The 18898-nt window shown below is 36.5% G+C and overlaps 1 protein-coding gene across 1 annotated transcript in view; it reads right to left on the bottom strand.

Annotated features, from left to right (window-relative positions):
- Positions 1 to 18898, bottom strand: part of PITPNM3 (PITPNM family member 3) — a 555560-nt gene that overhangs the window by 40452 nt on the left and 496210 nt on the right. The window contains exon 10 of the mRNA XM_063449741.1: positions 10573 to 10743. Coding sequence (XP_063305811.1) covers positions 10573 to 10743 — 171 coding nt within the window. The remainder of the gene's footprint in view (positions 1 to 10572; positions 10744 to 18898) is intronic.

The raw sequence follows: 18898 nt of genomic DNA, 5'->3' as shown, positions 1-18898 counted from the left end.
TTCTATTATCTGCTTTTTTTTTTTTTTTTAGTTGGTTTGTTAAGATTTTATCCGCCCTGTTTTGACGATAATAATATTTAATTTTTAATTTAGACATTTTTTTTCTATATTTTCTAATATTTTGTTTTTTATAGTCTGTTTGATTTTCTCTATTTTTGTTTGACCTTCTCTATTTGGATTATCCTTATATTCTTTAATAATTTGATTTAGTTGAATATACAGCATAGCCAACCCCAATCCTTCTGTTCTTCGAATATGTTTTTTAATCTTTATACAGTGCCCTCTAATCGTTGCCTTATATGCGCACCATATTGTTACATCTGATAACTCTAACGATCTATTTTCTATAAAAAAATATTTTGAGGCCTCTCTCAGGAGTTCTTGATTTTCTTTATTGTATAAGATTGACTCGTCTAATTTCCAGGTTGACCTTGGATGGTTTATCTTCCCTTCTTTTAATGTCATTATAATACTGTTATGATCAGACCATATCATGGTTTTTATTTCTATCTGTTCCACTTTTTCTATTATTCTTGAGTCACCTATAAAAAAAATCAATCCTTGAGTGTGAGTTATGGGGCCATGAGTAAAAGGAATATTCTTTAATTATTGGGTTTCTTATTCTCCAAATATCGTACAAATTATTATTTTTAATAATATTAGAAAAGGTTTTGATGGTCCTAAGTTTAGTTTTATCTATGTTTATACTGTTTTCTCTATGTGTGTCCATTTCTGTGTCCAGAACACAGTTGAAATCTCCCCCAAATAATATGCAACCCATAGCAATTTTATCTACACGCTCTAGGATTTGAGAGAGTAATTTCAGTTGGTTCAGCATTGTCAAGGTTTATCTGTATTTTATTCCGTAGTTGGGAATAAAACTTCATCGGGTTGATATTAGGTAAGTATACATTTAGTAATGTATATAGGTCACCATTAATTGTACAAACTAAAATTAGGAACCTTCCTTCTATATCACTATCCTGATGTTGTATTTCTACTTGTATGTATTTTGAAAACATAATTGCCACCCCTGCCCTTTTTTCTTCTTTTTTAGAAGAGGTGAATACCAATGGAAAAAATTTCTTACACCAACTATTTTTCTCTTTAAGGGTCCAATGTGTCTCCTGTATTAGTGCCACTTGGATATTTTCAGATACCAAATAGTCATTAAAAGCCCATTTTTTTTAGGTGTATTTAAGCCCTGAATTCGTGACCCATTTTGAATACCCTGGGTTGTCTACATTTGTAAATGGTATGCCATGATGGGGTTAATTCACATTCCTGGGCTACCATATGGTCTCAAAAGGCAACATAGACCCAGCAAACCAATCTGGCAAACTGAAATGGGCCAGCCCTATATTGACCCTGTCTCTTTCCAAGACACCCTAAAACATTTACATGGGGGGGGGGGGGAGTACTGTTTTACTTTGAGACTTCGCTGAGTTACTGAGTCAAATATAAGTATTGAATTTCCTTTTTTTCACATTGAAATTTGCCCTGGTTATGTTGCCTTTGAGACCGTATGATAGCGCAGGAATAAGAATTACGGCCACGATGGCATACCATTTGCAAAAGTAGACAACCCAAGGTATTGCAAATAAGGTATGTCCAGTTTTTCTAGTAGCCACTTAGTCACAAACACTGGCCAAAGTTAGCGTTCATATTCTTTTTTTCCATTTTTCACACACAAACAAATATAAATGCTAAATTTGGCTAGTGTTTGTGACTAAGTGGCTACTACAAAATATTGGCTATACCCTTTTTTAATAACCTTGGTTGTCTACTTTTTCAAATGGTATGTCATGGTAGGGTTCATATTCATTTCTGGGCTGCCATGCCGTCTCAAAGGCAACTTAGCCAATCTGGAAAATAGCAATTTACAAAAATAGAAATTGTGAAAAATCTTATGTTTGACCCTGTAACTTTCCAAATCACCATAAAACCTATACTTGAGGGGTACTGTTGTACTTGTGAGACATTACTCTACATATCAAATGTAGAATGTGTGAATATATAAATATAAAAATAAATATATATTTAAAAAGAAAATAATATATATATATATATGTGTATATGTGTGTGTATATAGAAAAAACAGAAAAAACAGAAGGGAAGGCTGCTCTCCGGACTTTTAAAACAAAAATTTATTCAATCATCATTAAAAAACGACCAACGTTTCGGTCCCCGTTCGGGACCTTCCTCAGGGTCAAAAAATAGAACAACAAAACAATACAGTACAGTGCATCAATGACCAATATATACCAAAATATTCAATTAGTTTACTCACTCAGGTGTGTTCCCGTGTGTTCCCGCCATCACCCTGTGCTCTTCCGGGTATGCGCGCGCATCTATGCGCGTCACGCCGTCTCCATTACGTGCCTACGTATCGGATAGACCGTAACCCTGGATACCATGTAAACAAACAGCCCGTTCATAGAAACCAGTACTGTGTTCAACGGGATGAAAAGGACTACAAGTGTACAGTGGGAAAGTGCATCGAAGTGCTTAAAAAATAAAACGATCTATTAATTTGTATAAGTGAATACACTGGTGAATACTTATATTTATCATAAACCTAATAAAGGTATACATATATCCTAATAACCAAATGACATGTACATTAACCCCTCAGGGGTATAGTGGTAATTATATATACTCAAAATGTGTAATATATAGAGTGATAAGGTGCTACTACTTTCGTTAAAGTGCTAGTGATAAATATAAAGTGCCAATAATTGCCACAAAAAGTGCTAGTAATATAAATAAAGTGCAAAAACCACACGTAAAGTAACTTAAAACATTAAATGACTGTATACAATATAACAGCTCGTTATTGTAACTCCGACATAAAATCACATCTAATAACGATACCCGTTACTTTTTATTACCAGTTAAAAATAAATACTATTAGCTAGCTGTAAACCTCATATAAACGAATGATATGCATTACTCTCATTTAACCCCATGGGAGCCACCGTATTCAATTGGTGGATCCAAAAGGTCTCTTTTTGAAGGAGCATCTTTCCTCTATCGCCACCTCTACGGGGGGGAGGAATGTGGTCTATGCCCACAAACTTCAATGATGCCAATGGGTGTTTCTTGTCCAGAAAGTGCCGTGCAACCGGTTTGTCTGATAGTCCATCTCTATAGGCTAGCCTAATGCCCGAACGATGCCCTCTGATCCTCTCGCAAAGCTGTGTCTCCGTTTTGCCCACATAGTGGAGGCCACATGGGCATACTAGTTTATATACAACGAACTGGGTCTTGCAAGTTATGGTGTATTTTATGTCATAAATCTTATTCGTGTGTGGATGATTGAATTTCTTTGCTGGAATCATATGTCCACATGTCACGCACCCAAGGCATCGCACACTCCCTCGTATGTTGTATTTAACTACACCAGTATAGCTCTCCACTGGATCTGTGCGAACCAATATATCCTTAAGGCTTTTATTCTTCTTGTAACAAATAAGAGGCCTCTCCTTAAAGATTTTCGGCAGAGTGTCGTCCGCTGAGATCATTTTCCAATTATCTCTGACAATAGCTGATATTTGGCTAGATGAATTGTGGAAGGTCATTGGAAAGACCAATCTTTGTTCACGTGTCTTACTTGGGAGCACCGGAGCTAGGCGAGCTTTCAACAGTGCATCATCCAATACATGAGCATCATAACCTCTTTCCAAAAACTTCTGGGTCATAACCCCAAGTTGTATCTCGGCCTTGTCTTTATCTGAATTGTTACGGATCACTCTCTGGAATTGAGCTTTTGGGATCGATTTTATCAGGGCAGTAGGATGTGCACTCCTAGCATGTAGCAAAGTGTTGCGATCCGTGGGTTTGGAAAATAAAGTGTGTTGTACACCATTAATGCCATAAGAAAGTTCAAGATCCAAAAATTGAACCCGATCTTCACTAATGTTCGCTGTAAACTGTATGGGTAGCGGGAGGGAATTCAACTCATCGACCATAGTAACTGCTTCCCCATATGTACCTCGCCAAATAATCAGCAGGTCGTCAATGTAGCGATAGTATCCAATGATTAAATGCTGATACGGAATCAAAATATGGGTGGATTCATATACGTACATGTACGCGTTCGCGTACGTGGGGGCCATCGCCGACCCCATCGATGTACCGGCCACCTGTAAGTACCAAAGGTCCTCAAAACGGAAATAACTGTTGTAGAGAATAAGTGACAACAGCTCCAGCACAAATTCAATAGGTGGTCCTTGATAGATAGGGGATGCATGCAGTACTTGTCTCATTGCTTCAATGCCCCCTATATGGGGGATCACCGTATATAGACTTTTCACGTCCATCGTTATAAAAATTGGAGCTGAGTTATTAAAGTCCAACTTTCTGATTCTGTGTAACAATGTTTGTGTGTCTTTGATACAGGTGTGAAGCTGTTCAACCGGCCCCTTAAAGATGAAATCGAGCCATTGGGCTATCGGTTCTAGAATGCCGTCGATTGCCAAAACAATGGGCCGGCCCGGGGGTCTATTGGAATCTTTATGTATCTTAGGGATACTGTAAATGATTGGGGTACGAGGGAATGGTCTATTCAGAAATCTGTATAGCTCCAAGCTGATGAAGTCTGCCCTAAGGCCCATCTCTAATACGTCCTCAATCTTCCTTTGAATCCCCAAAGTGGGGTCGCCTGGAAGGGGCCGGTGTGTGTATATATACACACACACACACACGTTTTTATTTCCTATATATATATATTATATTATAAAATAATTAAAGCATTTTATAATATATTATACATATATATGATTACATTATAAGTGTATTTTGAGAGATATATGTATATATCTCAAAGTACACTTATAATGCAATCATATGTATGCATTATATGTATAATATATTATAAAACTCTTTAGTTATTTTATTAATATTATACATATATAATATATGTATAATATATATATATATATATTTTTTATTTTTTTTTATTTTAGCTGCCTGGGGGACTGCCTGATTGCTCAGGCAGTCTCCCTGCTGGCAGCTTCATAGACTTCCATTGTGGCCATGGGATCATGGTGATCAGATAGCCCTGGAGAGCCAGAGAGGACGGAGCTGCAGCAAGGGGACTGCTGGGATCTCGGGCAGTCCCCCTGGACTGGGATTACTGCGGATCACCGGTCCAGGTGAGTACCCGGGTAATTTTAGCCTCAGACGTGCAGGGTAAATTAGTTGTCAGATATCCCCATTTTATATATGTAAAGTGCAGCAAATCTGTTGGGGCTATATAAATGCTAATAATAATTTGTATGTGACATTGATGATGATGAATTTGTTTTTCTTATTGTAATGGGTTTGAATGATTGTGTATTGCGTAAATATACACAACTTTGTTCAGTAAAAATAACTGTCTTGCAAAATGGGTTGGTGCTTGGTGCAATTACTAATATGATGTGTGTTTGAAAACACTGCACACAGTCACTGCACACAGTCACTGCACAGCGCTCTCAAACTAGCACGGTGCACACTAGACAGATCACACTCACACAGAAAAATAAATAAGGATTTTATCTCAGTAAAGAACTGTCAGATTGTAAATTGGTGATTACAAGTTGATGTTAAGTGACTGAGGCTAGCTGTGCGACACTGCACTAACCATTACCAAAATTCTCACTAGGATGAATGATGCCGGCTAACACTCAACAGTTATGTGAGTCCCACTGTGGCAGTAGGTAGCAAAATATATATATATATATATATATATATATATATATATATAGAGAGAGAGAGAGAGAGAGAGAGAGAGAGAGAGAGAGAGAGAGAGAGATTAAATGTTTTGAGCATCACACTCACCAAAAAGGATTTTCTTTCTATAAAAACTTAACTATAACGTTTTGAAAGCCTCACACTAATATCAATAAAACAATATCAGTCTCCTATCTCCTACTCAAAATTGTTTTAAGTGCCACTGACAGTAACTAGCTAGGTTGTTATAAACAACAGCACCTTAAAACAAGCTCACGCTAGGCTCAATGCCACAATTGCAACCTTCTATCTTCCACTCAAAGTTCTTTTAAGTACCACTGACTGCTAGCTAGCTAGATACAGAAGTACCTTAATGCTAGTCTCACAATACAATTAATGACACAGACTGTCCCCCACTTCCACGCAGACACAGCAGGGAGAAACATAGTATCACTGCAGGTCTTTCCCCCCTCATTAACTGCAGTCAAAGTATCTGGAAGAATCCTGCTTGGAAATATAGATTGTTTTGCAGGTTCTCCATTTACCCTTTATTGGATATATGCATTATTGATAGCATTTTGAACATGCTACAAACATACAAAACACGTTTCCAGGAGATTCAAGTATATACATCCATTGGTGTTAAAAAAACAAAGTCAATTGCAAATGGTAATTAAAAACCACTTCTTAGGATATGACAATTTGTCACCATATTTTAGCTACGTCATTATCAAGCAATCTTGGTTAAATAATGAAAGTAAGATTTGAAACATAGTATACATAGCTAGAGAATAAACATAAGATAACACAGCAATTTTGTGTATAGATTGCTATACCTACTGTGAGCTATGAAAATAAATTAAGCATTTAAATTAAGCATTAAGCATTTGCAGGAGGATGCAGCTCTAGTATCTGTCTTTAAAGCCACTAGAATGTGATTTCAGCGAAATGTAAATATAGCCATTTCTCAGAAATGGCAATGGTTTACATTGTCAGAGAAAATGACATCTGTGGAATAGGCCCATTGATTTAAAAAAAAATGGGCACACTTCTTAGAGTTGCCAGTTATTTCTCATGTATTTCTTATGGTTGCCAGCTATTTCTCAGAAGTATTTCTCAGGTATTTGAGGCTGCCTAGCCAGTATTGCAGTAATACTGGCAATACAAATGTCTGTCTCAGTATAAACAGAGATTATTCTGCAATACCAGCGCCGGCCAGTAGGGGGTCGCTGTTTGTGTGGAGAGAGGCACGGATAAGAAGTTACAGCATCTCCCTTCCTGCCTCTCTCTACTCACTGATCCCCGGTGGAGCAGCTCTGCACAGAGAGTCCAGACAGCAGCTCCGAGCCTGCAAGACATGGGGACGGTGAGAGACTTGGGGACGCTGAGACATTGGGACACTGAGAGACATAGGGACACTGGGGAACATGGGGGCCCTGAGAGACTAGGGACACAGTGGTCCCATGTCTCCCAGTATCCCCATGTCTCCCAGCCAGTGTCCCTAGTGTCTCAGTGTCCCCATGTCTCTCAGCCAGTATCCCTAGTGTCTGTGTCCCCATGTCTCCCAGTGGCCCCTAATCTTTCAGTGTCCCCAAGAATCTCAGTGTCCCCAGGTCTCCCAGTGTTCCCTAGTATCTGTGTCCCCATATCTCCAAGTGGCCCAATGTCTCTCAATGTCCCCTAGTGTCCTTGTGACATGGGGACACTGGGAGACATGGGGTCCCAGACACTAAGGGACTGGGAGACATGGGGACACTGAGATACTAGGGAACACTGGGAGACCTGGGGACACTGAGACTCTTGGGGACACTGGGAGACATGGAGAAATGGGGACACTGGGTGCCCCCTTTTTGTGTGTGTTCGCCCCTTTTGGCAGTTCTGGTTATGTGATTTGTGTCAGTGGCCCACCCTTTTACCACTCCTTAGACTTTCTGCTTTACTGGACACTGCTGTTAGGGGGTATGGGTTTACTTGAAAGATGAAAGCGTGAGATTAGCATAGGGTATGTGTTTTCTGATAGATATATCTTGTGAGTTTCCTTCCAGCACCACCTCCACCAGATACATGACGCTTGGGAGGTAGGACTGTTTTAGTGTTTTTTGGTGAATAAGATTTTGTAATTAGGCCCATCATAATTGTCAGCACCAGGCCCACTGGGCTCTTAATCTGGCCCTGGGTATAAAGTTCACCCTTCTCACTTCTCAAGTATTAATTAAGATATTAATTGGGTAGTGCTGAGGTCTCAGACTGACTGAGACATGGGGCTGGTGTAAAACGCACCCTTGCTTACTCTATAACAACACCAGTACAGTATGGAACATCCATTTTGTGTTGTCGTGAAAATGCTTTCTTTTATTTAACTGACAAAAAACGTATTGGTGTCTTGCATGAGTGTACATGTGAAAAATGAGGATATATGTTGCATTGTAAGAGCTATGGTCCATCCAGTTACACCTGTGGCTCTTCTGTATTATATAGAGAGAAAAGTAATTTGCACCTTGCATATTCGTGTGAAATAATATCTAAAATGTATCGAGAATTTAGCTGCAAACTATTCTTTTATCCATGACAGGGGCTGACAGATAATGAACTGAGTTGGTATGGCTGTAGCAAAAGCCTGTACATTCTGCACAGAATGATGCTCAATTCAGTATTGTCACGGAACTGTGCAGCAATTCAATCTCTGATTCACTTGCCTTCCCCATCTACTTGCGGTCAGATTTGACTGATGGATAAATGATGCTGTGTGACAGGCATGTGAGGCATGCAACCAGCGTTTAACTCATCAGACTGCAAATAGCCAGAAACGCAAAATCCAACTTTAACCTTTCTTTTTCCCTCTTCTTTTCATATGTATTATTGATGTTATCTTAACCATGCTACATATATGCAAAATATGTTTCCAGGAGATTCAAAAATATACATCTATGGGGGCTAAAAAATAAAGAATGTGGCAAATTAATAGTGAGAGTCAGTAAAATGGTTATAGACAAAAACATGAGATATGACAATGTTTCAGCATATTTTAACCACATCACTACCAAGCAATATTGTTATTTTATTTTATTTTTTTAAATTACATAATATTTATTTTAAAAAATTGGATATATAGCTAAAGAATACCCATAAGATAACACAACAATTGTGTGTATAGATTGCTGTTCAGACAAAAATCTGAATTAAAATTATGCAAATTAAGCTTACTGACCCTGATCACGGCTAATAGTTCTCATTGAGCAGGATTGAATTCAATGCTTCTAATGAAGAACTATTGGATTACTGGTGGAATACAGTGATTGTTGTGCAAGCTTCATATATTCACAATGCCTCTCAATGAGAAGCATCTGACTTAACAAACGTTATCAGGATCCACGACTTCACCAAATGCATATTGGGCTGCATTGATAAGTCTGTTTTGGAGCTGAAATAAAGGGAAGTTCACCTTAATCATAATATTCATTTTGTGGTTGTGTGGGAATTTCAAACAAACATGGCAAACTCGTAACTTTATTCTAGCACAGAACGGCTTGTTTCCAGTTGACAACCTGCATTACAAAAAATATCTGTTGCTGTTGATGCAGCTCTAAAAAAATATATTCTAATGCCGCATTAGTAACTATTTTTCTTATATATTAAATTCTATGAAAAGTTATAGATATTGTATTTTTTTAAAACGTACAGAAGTTTCCTAACTTATGCTAAAATTGGGATGATTATATAGAAATACAGAACAAAGACAAAGCATTTCCTCCTACTCAATATAATGAAGTCCTTTTATCTTCAAACAATTGAAGATTCTTATATGCTGGGTAAGAACGAACAATTAAGGAGATAACAATATATGATACCAAACACATATATACAACAGATCCAACTCATTTTATATTGCTAGTCTATATAACATGTTTTGCTTTTTTACATTCCATTGGTGCATCACAATCAATTGACATCTTTGCAGTAGTGATAAACTGTACTTCATTTTAAAAACACTAATTTTAAGTATGTAACTAAGATAGAGTGAAAAGTGGAGGTGGAGTAACTAGGGAAGGGAAATGGTAAGATAGTAAGGTAATTTTGGGATAAGCAGAAAAAGAGATCTTCCTCCAGTACCAAAGGGAGGAGGATATTTTGTCCCACCAGACAACATTAAAACATTACATTCGCTACATGTCTTTCAACTTTGGAAATCCTCTAAGGAGAGAATTGTTATGAACAAGACAGGGACTAGGTCAAAAGTCATTTATGTTGATGTTGGCATGCGGCTGCCACCACCGCAGAGGAATACCAGGTATGCTGTATTCCAGAATGGTGCGCACTGTATTTTGGAATATGAGATCAAGTCAATATGTATATTTTTGAAGTTCGGAGAAATATTTTTGCCATTGTTTCTTTATTACATAAGGTGTGGAGTCAATCCATTCTAAACAAAAATGTTAATTTTGTCAGAAAGAGAGAAAGCGAGAAAGCTGAGGCTGGGTCGACAAATGCCGTGTGACCTGCATTAGGGGAACTGTAGATTGGACTATGAAAGAAATAGTGGTTAAGAATGAGGAGGAAATGGAACCGAAGAAGTGAGACCCCATTAGACACAAAGCCCCCAACACCAGATAGACATACTGTATCTTCTCTTTGTTTGTATAACTTATATTTAAAATGTTTGCTGTACTCAATATTTTGAAAGCCATAGATCTTTGTGTTTTGATAGTCATTTATTTAATATTCTAGAAACTCATTATTTCAATACCGTATAGAATTGAAAAAAGAAACCAAAGTTTAGAACTGAAAAAAAAAGAAATCAACGTTTCCTCAGAGTGGTACCTGTATAATAGAAAATTGCATTGATATTGTTTATAATACCTAAAAGATAGGACTTTCCATCTCCCAGTGGATCCTTCTGATATCTGGGGACATTAAATGGGGGAAGCACATGGAAAGATTTCTCCAAGAGAGGCTCCAGTCTACAAGCAGATGGATCAGCAGAATGGAAAAAGCTGTACACTTGACCACAAGCAGGACGTGCCCGGCACACTATGAAAGAAGAGAAAAAATAAACAGGATTTATTAATACCAAAGCTGCATTTTGCATTTCTCTATATATGTATATATAGAGAGAGATTTTAGATATATAGAGATATGTTCTATATATATTTATAAGTTGACAATTCACGATATTCATTTAAGCAACTTGCGATTTGTCTGAATTTAGGACGATCATTAATTAAAAAAAAAAATGTCTACTCACCTTTCTCCTTTACAAAGGGGTAGGTTTGGGGAGGGGGTTGGGGGGGGGGGCAGTACCTTAACTATTAGCAGGCCACTATAAGGCTAGGAATACATGTTTTTGTTTTTGACACAATAGTGTCCACATTTTTTTTTTAAATACCTTTTAAAGCAGCCTTGTCATATTATTTCATTTTTCTTTGTTTTTTCTTTCTTTATTTCTCCTGTATCTTCATGATCATACTCCCTATTTTGCCACTTGCCATTATTTACATTTTGTATCTTCTTTTTTATCCTAGATCGCAATACCTTGCTGCAGCCATTTATTCTCCTATTCCCATGTTGTCTGCTGTTTGCCATTGTAAGTGATTGATATTACTTTTGGATTGTGGGTAAATCTGATTGGCCACTAAAACAGTACCTTGCATTAAACTCTACACATCGTCAAGTTTTGTGAAGTTTGTTGCTATACATATCAAAAAGTAGTCCCTAATTTTCTTTATCTATTTTTTAAAAGCTCAAGTGTTCAGAATAAAAAAAAATAAAATGAGATTCAGACAAAGGAAGCTATATAGAAGCAAATTAGATGACGTTTATCACAGGTAACACCTCCACTCTAAATAAAAAAAAAACTACAATATAACATATTGATCTAATCATGATGTGGAAAATTATTTATGAATGGTAATTAGTAGACAGGGAGATCTGAACCACAATTTTCTGAATTTGTGCCAATTTTTGTGCAAATTCTCGAAATTCAAATTGCAATGTACACAAATCACGAATCAAACAAGCCATGCAATGACAGAACATGTTCATTTTGATGTGTGACTCTGAAAGTTGTATGTGGTGCCAAAAAAAGAGATGGTTGATGGGAAAAAAATATAATTGACAGCTGGGGATTTTATTCACAGATCAAGTGAGAAATAGAAGGGAAAAAGAAGGACCAGGAAATATCTATACTTATACATTATACATTTAATAAATATATAAATATAGATTTTTAATTTTTTTTTTTTTACTGTTCTGTAAGTTACTTTGTAAAACTTGATCTGTGAACCAAACAACAGGAAAATAAACTGTACTGCAAAATATATATACAAAATATTATAGTATATATAAATTTTGCACTACATTGAATGTCCATGTCGGTGCCCTTTATGTTCTCTGATTCATTCTGATTTCCAAATATGGTTTTCAGTACCAACATTCTGCTGAGCCAAACCTACTTGTGGAGGAAATTCAGACTTCCTGAAAAATGTTCTATTTTCTGGAAAAATGGTTCAGTTATACAGAATTTTCTCATCATGCACAAGATTAGTACTTTTACGTGCCAGCCAGGTTTGCATGTATGAATAAAGATAATACATGTTGGAGTTGGATTGTCTGGTTATATTGTCCTTTTGGTCAATAGCTCATAAATTAGTTCAAGAAGTAACGAATGGAACCTTTTAAACCAGAAATCTATTTTTTTATATTTATAATCTCTAAAGAAAAGTTAGGATTATTTATCATACAATAACGGCATCTTTAACCCTTAAAATAGAATTGGGAAAGATTATTTGACACCTTCAATAATTTTAGTAATTAATTAAAAAAAGAAAATAAAAAGGAAAGGAAGGGGAAGAGGAATAGGGATAAGTGAGAATGCAAGGATGTAGGATGTTAAAGATAAAAATGATTGAGAAGGGACTAGTTCCATGTGATGTAGGAAGTATAAGGTATGTTATCATTATGGGTGGGATGTTAAAGGGATGTTATAGCATTTGCAGATATCGAGCAACGAGAAAATCTCATAGAATATTAATTTGCAGCTACACTCTGTATTTTGATATGAATATGTTTTTCTTCATATGTAAAAAAGTAAAATACAAAAAGGCCTGGGAGAGAGAGAACAATGTAAAATTTTCCAATGCACAAATACATAACAGTAAATACAAGGGTGTAGATATGCATCTAAATCATATGAAATGCCTCAGTTTCTATATTATATTTTCCTCTAATCTCCACTGGATTTCTACTAAAGATGCTGTGAAGAGCTTGCAAGTGTATCCACATTTGTTTGGGTACACTGTGCTTAGACCTTTCTGGAATACGTTATCCAAATTTTAGGTGAATTTATCAGCAACTAATTTGTTCCCATTCCAGCAGCAGTTCTTCTCTAACAATTAACTCTAAAAGACATTTGTTTGTCTAAGGCAGCCTAACTACTCATACTCATTAAAATAGCACTATAGTTTTGGATTAGGAGTGCAAACATGTATCCTCAATTCTATAGTGTTCTCCTCCCTTTTCAACTCAGGGGTACATGAATTAAATAAGAAAAAAAAAGGGGGGGGGGGATTTTTTTTTTCTTTACTGTTTTACCAGTGGCACGACTCACTCTATGCAGCCCCTCGCTCCTAAGAAAGACGGCCACTAGATGTCTGTTTAGCCCTGAAATGGAAATAGTGTTACATTGTAGGCTAAAATGACAGGAGCACAGCACTCAAACCACTTTATTCAGATAAAGTGGTCTGGATGTTTATAGTGTCCCTTTAACTGAAATGATATGCTTCCAAAAAGGATTTGCTTGTTTATAACATACATTATTATCTCGAAACTACAAGGGACATTGTTATATCAAGGCCTCTCTGCCACACACAGTGTAATGGAAGAAGTCAAGCTATTGATTGACGCTTTTCTTACATTAGAGAGATCTTATTGCTTTTGTATCGATTTGCAGGTAGGGTGGGCATTAGAAAGTTTTACAATTAAAAGTAAAAATAAGCTACATGTGCACTATCCCAAATCCCTATGCACCTTTAAATAACTGGAGTTTTTTTTCGTATCACACCAATGGACATTAAAATGTAAGCTCACCTGCCACATCAAGGCAAAACCTCTTAGGTGAGTCCTACACTAACAATTCACCTTGCTGCTTTAAGTTGAAAAGCAAAATCGCTAATGAGACAGAGATATTTTTTCTAAAAAATTAGGAGGTTTTAGACTGAGTTAGATTTAAATGTACTGTTATAGTCAAATGAAAACACTCACAAAAATGCTATAATTTAGTGAGTACATCTCTCTAGTCCTCTACCTACTTATGTGGAGCTGATGATACACAACAGTGTCTGGTATCACCAGCTATTGGTGTGCAGCTCTCATCACTGTCAGCCAGCCAATGGCAAAAGGTACCTTTCCAATCCCTGCTTGAACATGTGTCTGTATTTCTGAATCAACAGAACCACGAATTTGTGATATCTTTAATTTCGTAGATCTGTGTAATTTTTAACAGCAATTACTAGAGCAAACAGGTATACTATAACTGCCTGTTATTGTAATGGGAAGCGGACAAGAATGCTGTAAAGTGGTTGTCAGCATTCAGAGGAATAACACACTCCCAAGTGACAATAGATAAACTATCTCAGATGCACTGAAATTCTAGAGCCTATTAAATCTGATAAATTCACATAACATGAGTAATTTGCAAACAAAAGAATATATATTTACTAGAGGCATCATTTTGCACGGTACTTATTGTGTAACTAAACTCCAGTTAAATGCATCACTCTAGTCAATAATGTATATCACTTATATGAATTGAGATTGAATGATGTTTACTGATCATAAATCCTACCCTGCTGCCTACAGTAAGCATAGCTAGCGGAATGTAACTCATATTTGCCATTAAATTACAGTAACCATATTAGTTCAAGCTCATTTAACTCGCATATTTCTATTTTGTAGTAATCGTTGAAATAAATTAAATGTAATGAGAGAGGAGGGGTTTAAAAAAGACTCTAGTTCATCAAGTTCAAACTTTAAAACACTTGTTATGCTGTTGATCTAAAAGAATGCAAAAAAACAACTTCATTTCAAGAGATATCCATTTATGGCCTTGATTTAATATTGTTTGGTAAGCTTTACAAATGTTTTTTGAAAAATATTTATTAATAAACTTTTCTAATTGTTTTTTCAACATATTAAATAATCGAAACATATAGCATACATAAAAAATTATATATCAAAAAATATCAAAATATAAATATATATATTTTTCATAATACTAAATCATTTTAAAAGTTTATCTGAAAATATTAAATTGTTTGGAAAACTTATCCGACAATATTAAATCGAGGGCTATGTCACAAAAAGGAAAAAAAAAAACCCTTTTTGATCCCACAATGGCAAACAGATTTCTCCCTGGATCAACAAAAACAAAAAAATATCTAGAGAGTCTGATAGGACAAGCTCTAAGGTACTGGCCTGTTAACGGGACATGCCACATGTCACTGTAAACATCTACGACACACTAAGTTTTATGCTCCAATTGCTGGCATGGAACCCAACAACGGATCATTGGGTACCAGCCAATAAATAATATTTGAAGCTGGATAAGCAGGTGTTTTAGCAGGACTAAATCTAATCCTCATTCTTACAGAAAGTAGACTGAATAAAATGTACGTATTAGAGGGAATGTGTCTGCTTCATATTCTTTCAGATAATAATAGGCTTGAAAATCATAATCAAAGCAGGCAGAGATGAACGTGAATTTTTTTGAAATAAACTGCTTCACAGAGCCATTGGAACGTGTTGCAGAAGTTAATCAATGAACCAGCTTTATGCAGTTCTGCCGGCTCTGATGCACATTTGCATGTTAAATGCGGTGTACTCAAGTAAAGCAATCAGCCAGGGGGCAAAAAAATGCACATTCATTATTTACGCCATAGAGGATTCCTGGTAGCATGCGCCGGCCACCCTTTGCGCTCTAGTTGTTATTAGATAGTAACTCAGATTAGGTTGGTTGGGGGGGGGGGAATGGAAGCTTACGCTTATAACAATATGATTATACATGGTTGCCTACCGCTGACTGGTGATAATGTCAGGACATTCAATCAGCAGATCAAACCGCTGGATACCAAATTGATGGAATATTAACTAAAGTCAGCAAATGGTGCTACAACTCCACTTTTTTTATGGAAATTAAAGATTTTTTTTCTCCTTTTGTTTCTTTTATGAAGAAATTGCATTCGCAAAGGGCAAGAACTTATAGGCTTGCAGGCCGCAACATATACAAACAGATCATTAAGACAGGTATATGCATTGTACATAAGTTAAATTTCTATGTCAACCCTTCAACAGTAGCTAACCTACACTTCAAAACCACCATGTAATAAAGATCAGCATGGTAACATGATTTGCCGAGCGCTCCCCAGCATTAGCGTCTACCAGAGTTTTCCTTTATCACATTAGTTAAGCCATTATTATGAGAAAAGGTCAATCCTTGCCTGCAGTGATCATGAGAATAAGGTCTACTAGAGAGGATAACGTAGAAAGAGTTAGTGTATAAGTAGATGAAGAGAAAATAAAAAAGGATTCCAGTACCTGGGCGGTCGAGCGCCCCCGCGATACCCCCACGTCTCCTGCCTGTTCAAGCATTAAAAATCACGGATCTTTTTTAACTCCTCGACCACCCTGACCTGTTTTCACTCAGCTACAAAAGAGTCAAAGTTCCAAAGCAAGGCCATCACATAATGAGTTGATGCTGAAAATGTTTAAATATGTGTGTGCGTGTTGGAGGCACTAAAGTTTTTCAGGGATAGTGATGTGCTTTGGATGGAATCTCTCAAGTGTACTAAATTATGGACATAAAGGGACAGAAACTCTCATTTCAATCTATTTAAGGGAATAATTAATAAAATCCTGATAGTAGCATCACTGCCCAAGCAGCGTGAGTTCTGTGGAAAATCACTTTCTTTACAATGGTCTCTGCAGTTTCAAATTCACTAAATGAAAATTATAAAAACGTACCCATATGCCAGTACATGGACTGGGTGTTTACATAATTACAGTTATAATTTAATACCAATACATTTATGGCATTCATGGCTCGAATACCGATACCAGCATAAGAGATAGAAACAAGGGCCATAGAGTGTTTTTCTCAAATATTGCCACAGTAGCATGAAAATAACATACTGTAAATTGATCAAAATGTAATTTTGAATGATTTATCTGTAAAAAAAAACAATAGTACATAAAAAGTATTATTTTAGTACATGTCAGGGGTAAAACAATAACAAGTATATATTTGTATAATAAAAGTGATTTAAATTGCAGAGAAATGAGCAGTGAGACTTCAGAGGCATAATCTATAGACTAACACTGCTTCATTAAGCTATAGATGTGTTTGTGACTATAGTGTCCCTTTAATCCCTTTAAGGTTGGTGGGCGTTCTATGCCGTCCTTTTTTAGATGGTCCTAAATGCCGATGGGCGGCATAGAACGTCCCCGTCATCCTTTGAATTTACCGGTTCTCCGCCGCTCCACTGACGGCGGTAGTGATCATGGGGTCTGCCTGGGAGCTCTGGCAGACCCCCTCTGCCCGATCTGGCCCCACCGGCCATGGGATCGCGTGGTCCTCGCGATCACATGGGTGGAATAGCCAGCTTATGCAGTGCCTGCAGGGGGACTGCCTGAGCTCTCAGGCTGTCCCCCTCATGCCTGTAAAAAAGTTAGTAAGAGTTAGTAAACTGTTTTTAAATTAAATAAAAAGTACTTAGATCATATATATATATGATCTTAGTACTTTTACATACACATACATACATTAATAAAAGTGTATTTTAATATTAATATGTATATATATAATTATATATATTAATATTAACATACACTTAGAATGACGTTAATTATATATATATATATATATATATATATATATATATATATATATCATTATTTATTTATATATATATATATATATATATATATATATATATAAAATAAAAATAATCAATACATTGAAAAAATAAAATAAATAATAAAAATACATTTAAAACAAATTATATACCAGTTTTCATTTGTTCTAACTGTATTTTGATATTAGTATATATATATATATATATATATATATATATATATATAAAATTCAATATAGATTTAGACGTTATAAATACATATATGTAGCTATATATCTATATGTATAACTATATATAAATAAAAATAATAAAAAAACATTATATATATATATATATATATATATACACACACATATATATTTAAATTCTACAAATTTGCTTATGTAAGAATATTATATAAGTATGTAATTTTATTAATTACAATCTGAGGGGCCTGCCCGACAACCGAGCCAGAATTTGGCTCGCAAGTAGAGTTGAGTGGACACCTGGAAGTCCGGGTTCGGGATCGAAATTGACCCCGAATTTGACCCCGAACCTGAACCCCATTGAAGTCAATGGTGACCAGAACTTTTGGCCACTAAACTGCCTCTAAAAAAGTCCTGGAAAGGGTTAGAGGGCTGCAAAAGGAAGTAAAATGGGGGTAAGAGTAGGACAAGTGCCCTGCAAACAAATGTGGATAGGTAAATCACTTAAAATAACTTAACATAAAATAAGCAGCCGCTTAGTAGATAACTCCCTAATTCCCACGGTATTAGAGAGCTATCTACTAAAAGGATGAAAGACCTAAATTGGTCTTTCAGCCACATTTACTAATACTAAGTAAAGATACTTAGTATTAGTAAATTCAGACCCTACTCGCTATACCGCGATACTGTAAAAAACAAAACAAAAAAAAAAACCTATTGGCCCCCACCCCTGAACGGCGGGTGGGGTCCCTAAAGTAAAATAAGTGGGGGGTCCTATTGTCCTTCCCCCCCAACCCCGACACCTGCGCGGCGGGTGGGGGCCCTAAATTTAGAATAAGGGGGGACCTATTGTCCTCCCCCCCAGCACCCACCCCTGAGCGGTGGGTGGGGGCCCTAAGTTAGAATAAGGGGGGGACCTACTGTCCTCCCCCACGTCCCCCACCACTGCGTGATGGGTGGAGAACCTACATAACAATGAGGTGGGGGGGGGGGGACCCTACTGTCCCATAAGCTAAATACCTGTAAAAAACAAACAAACAAAAAAACTTACCATTTGATGTCTTCTTTCTTATAAAATCTTATTTTTTCAGCCCC

Source organism: Pelobates fuscus, chromosome 1 (assembly GCF_036172605.1).
Source record: "Pelobates fuscus isolate aPelFus1 chromosome 1, aPelFus1.pri, whole genome shotgun sequence".
Classification (NCBI taxonomy): Eukaryota; Metazoa; Chordata; class Amphibia; order Anura; family Pelobatidae; genus Pelobates; species Pelobates fuscus.
This window is presented reverse-complemented; position numbering and strand designations above follow the sequence as displayed.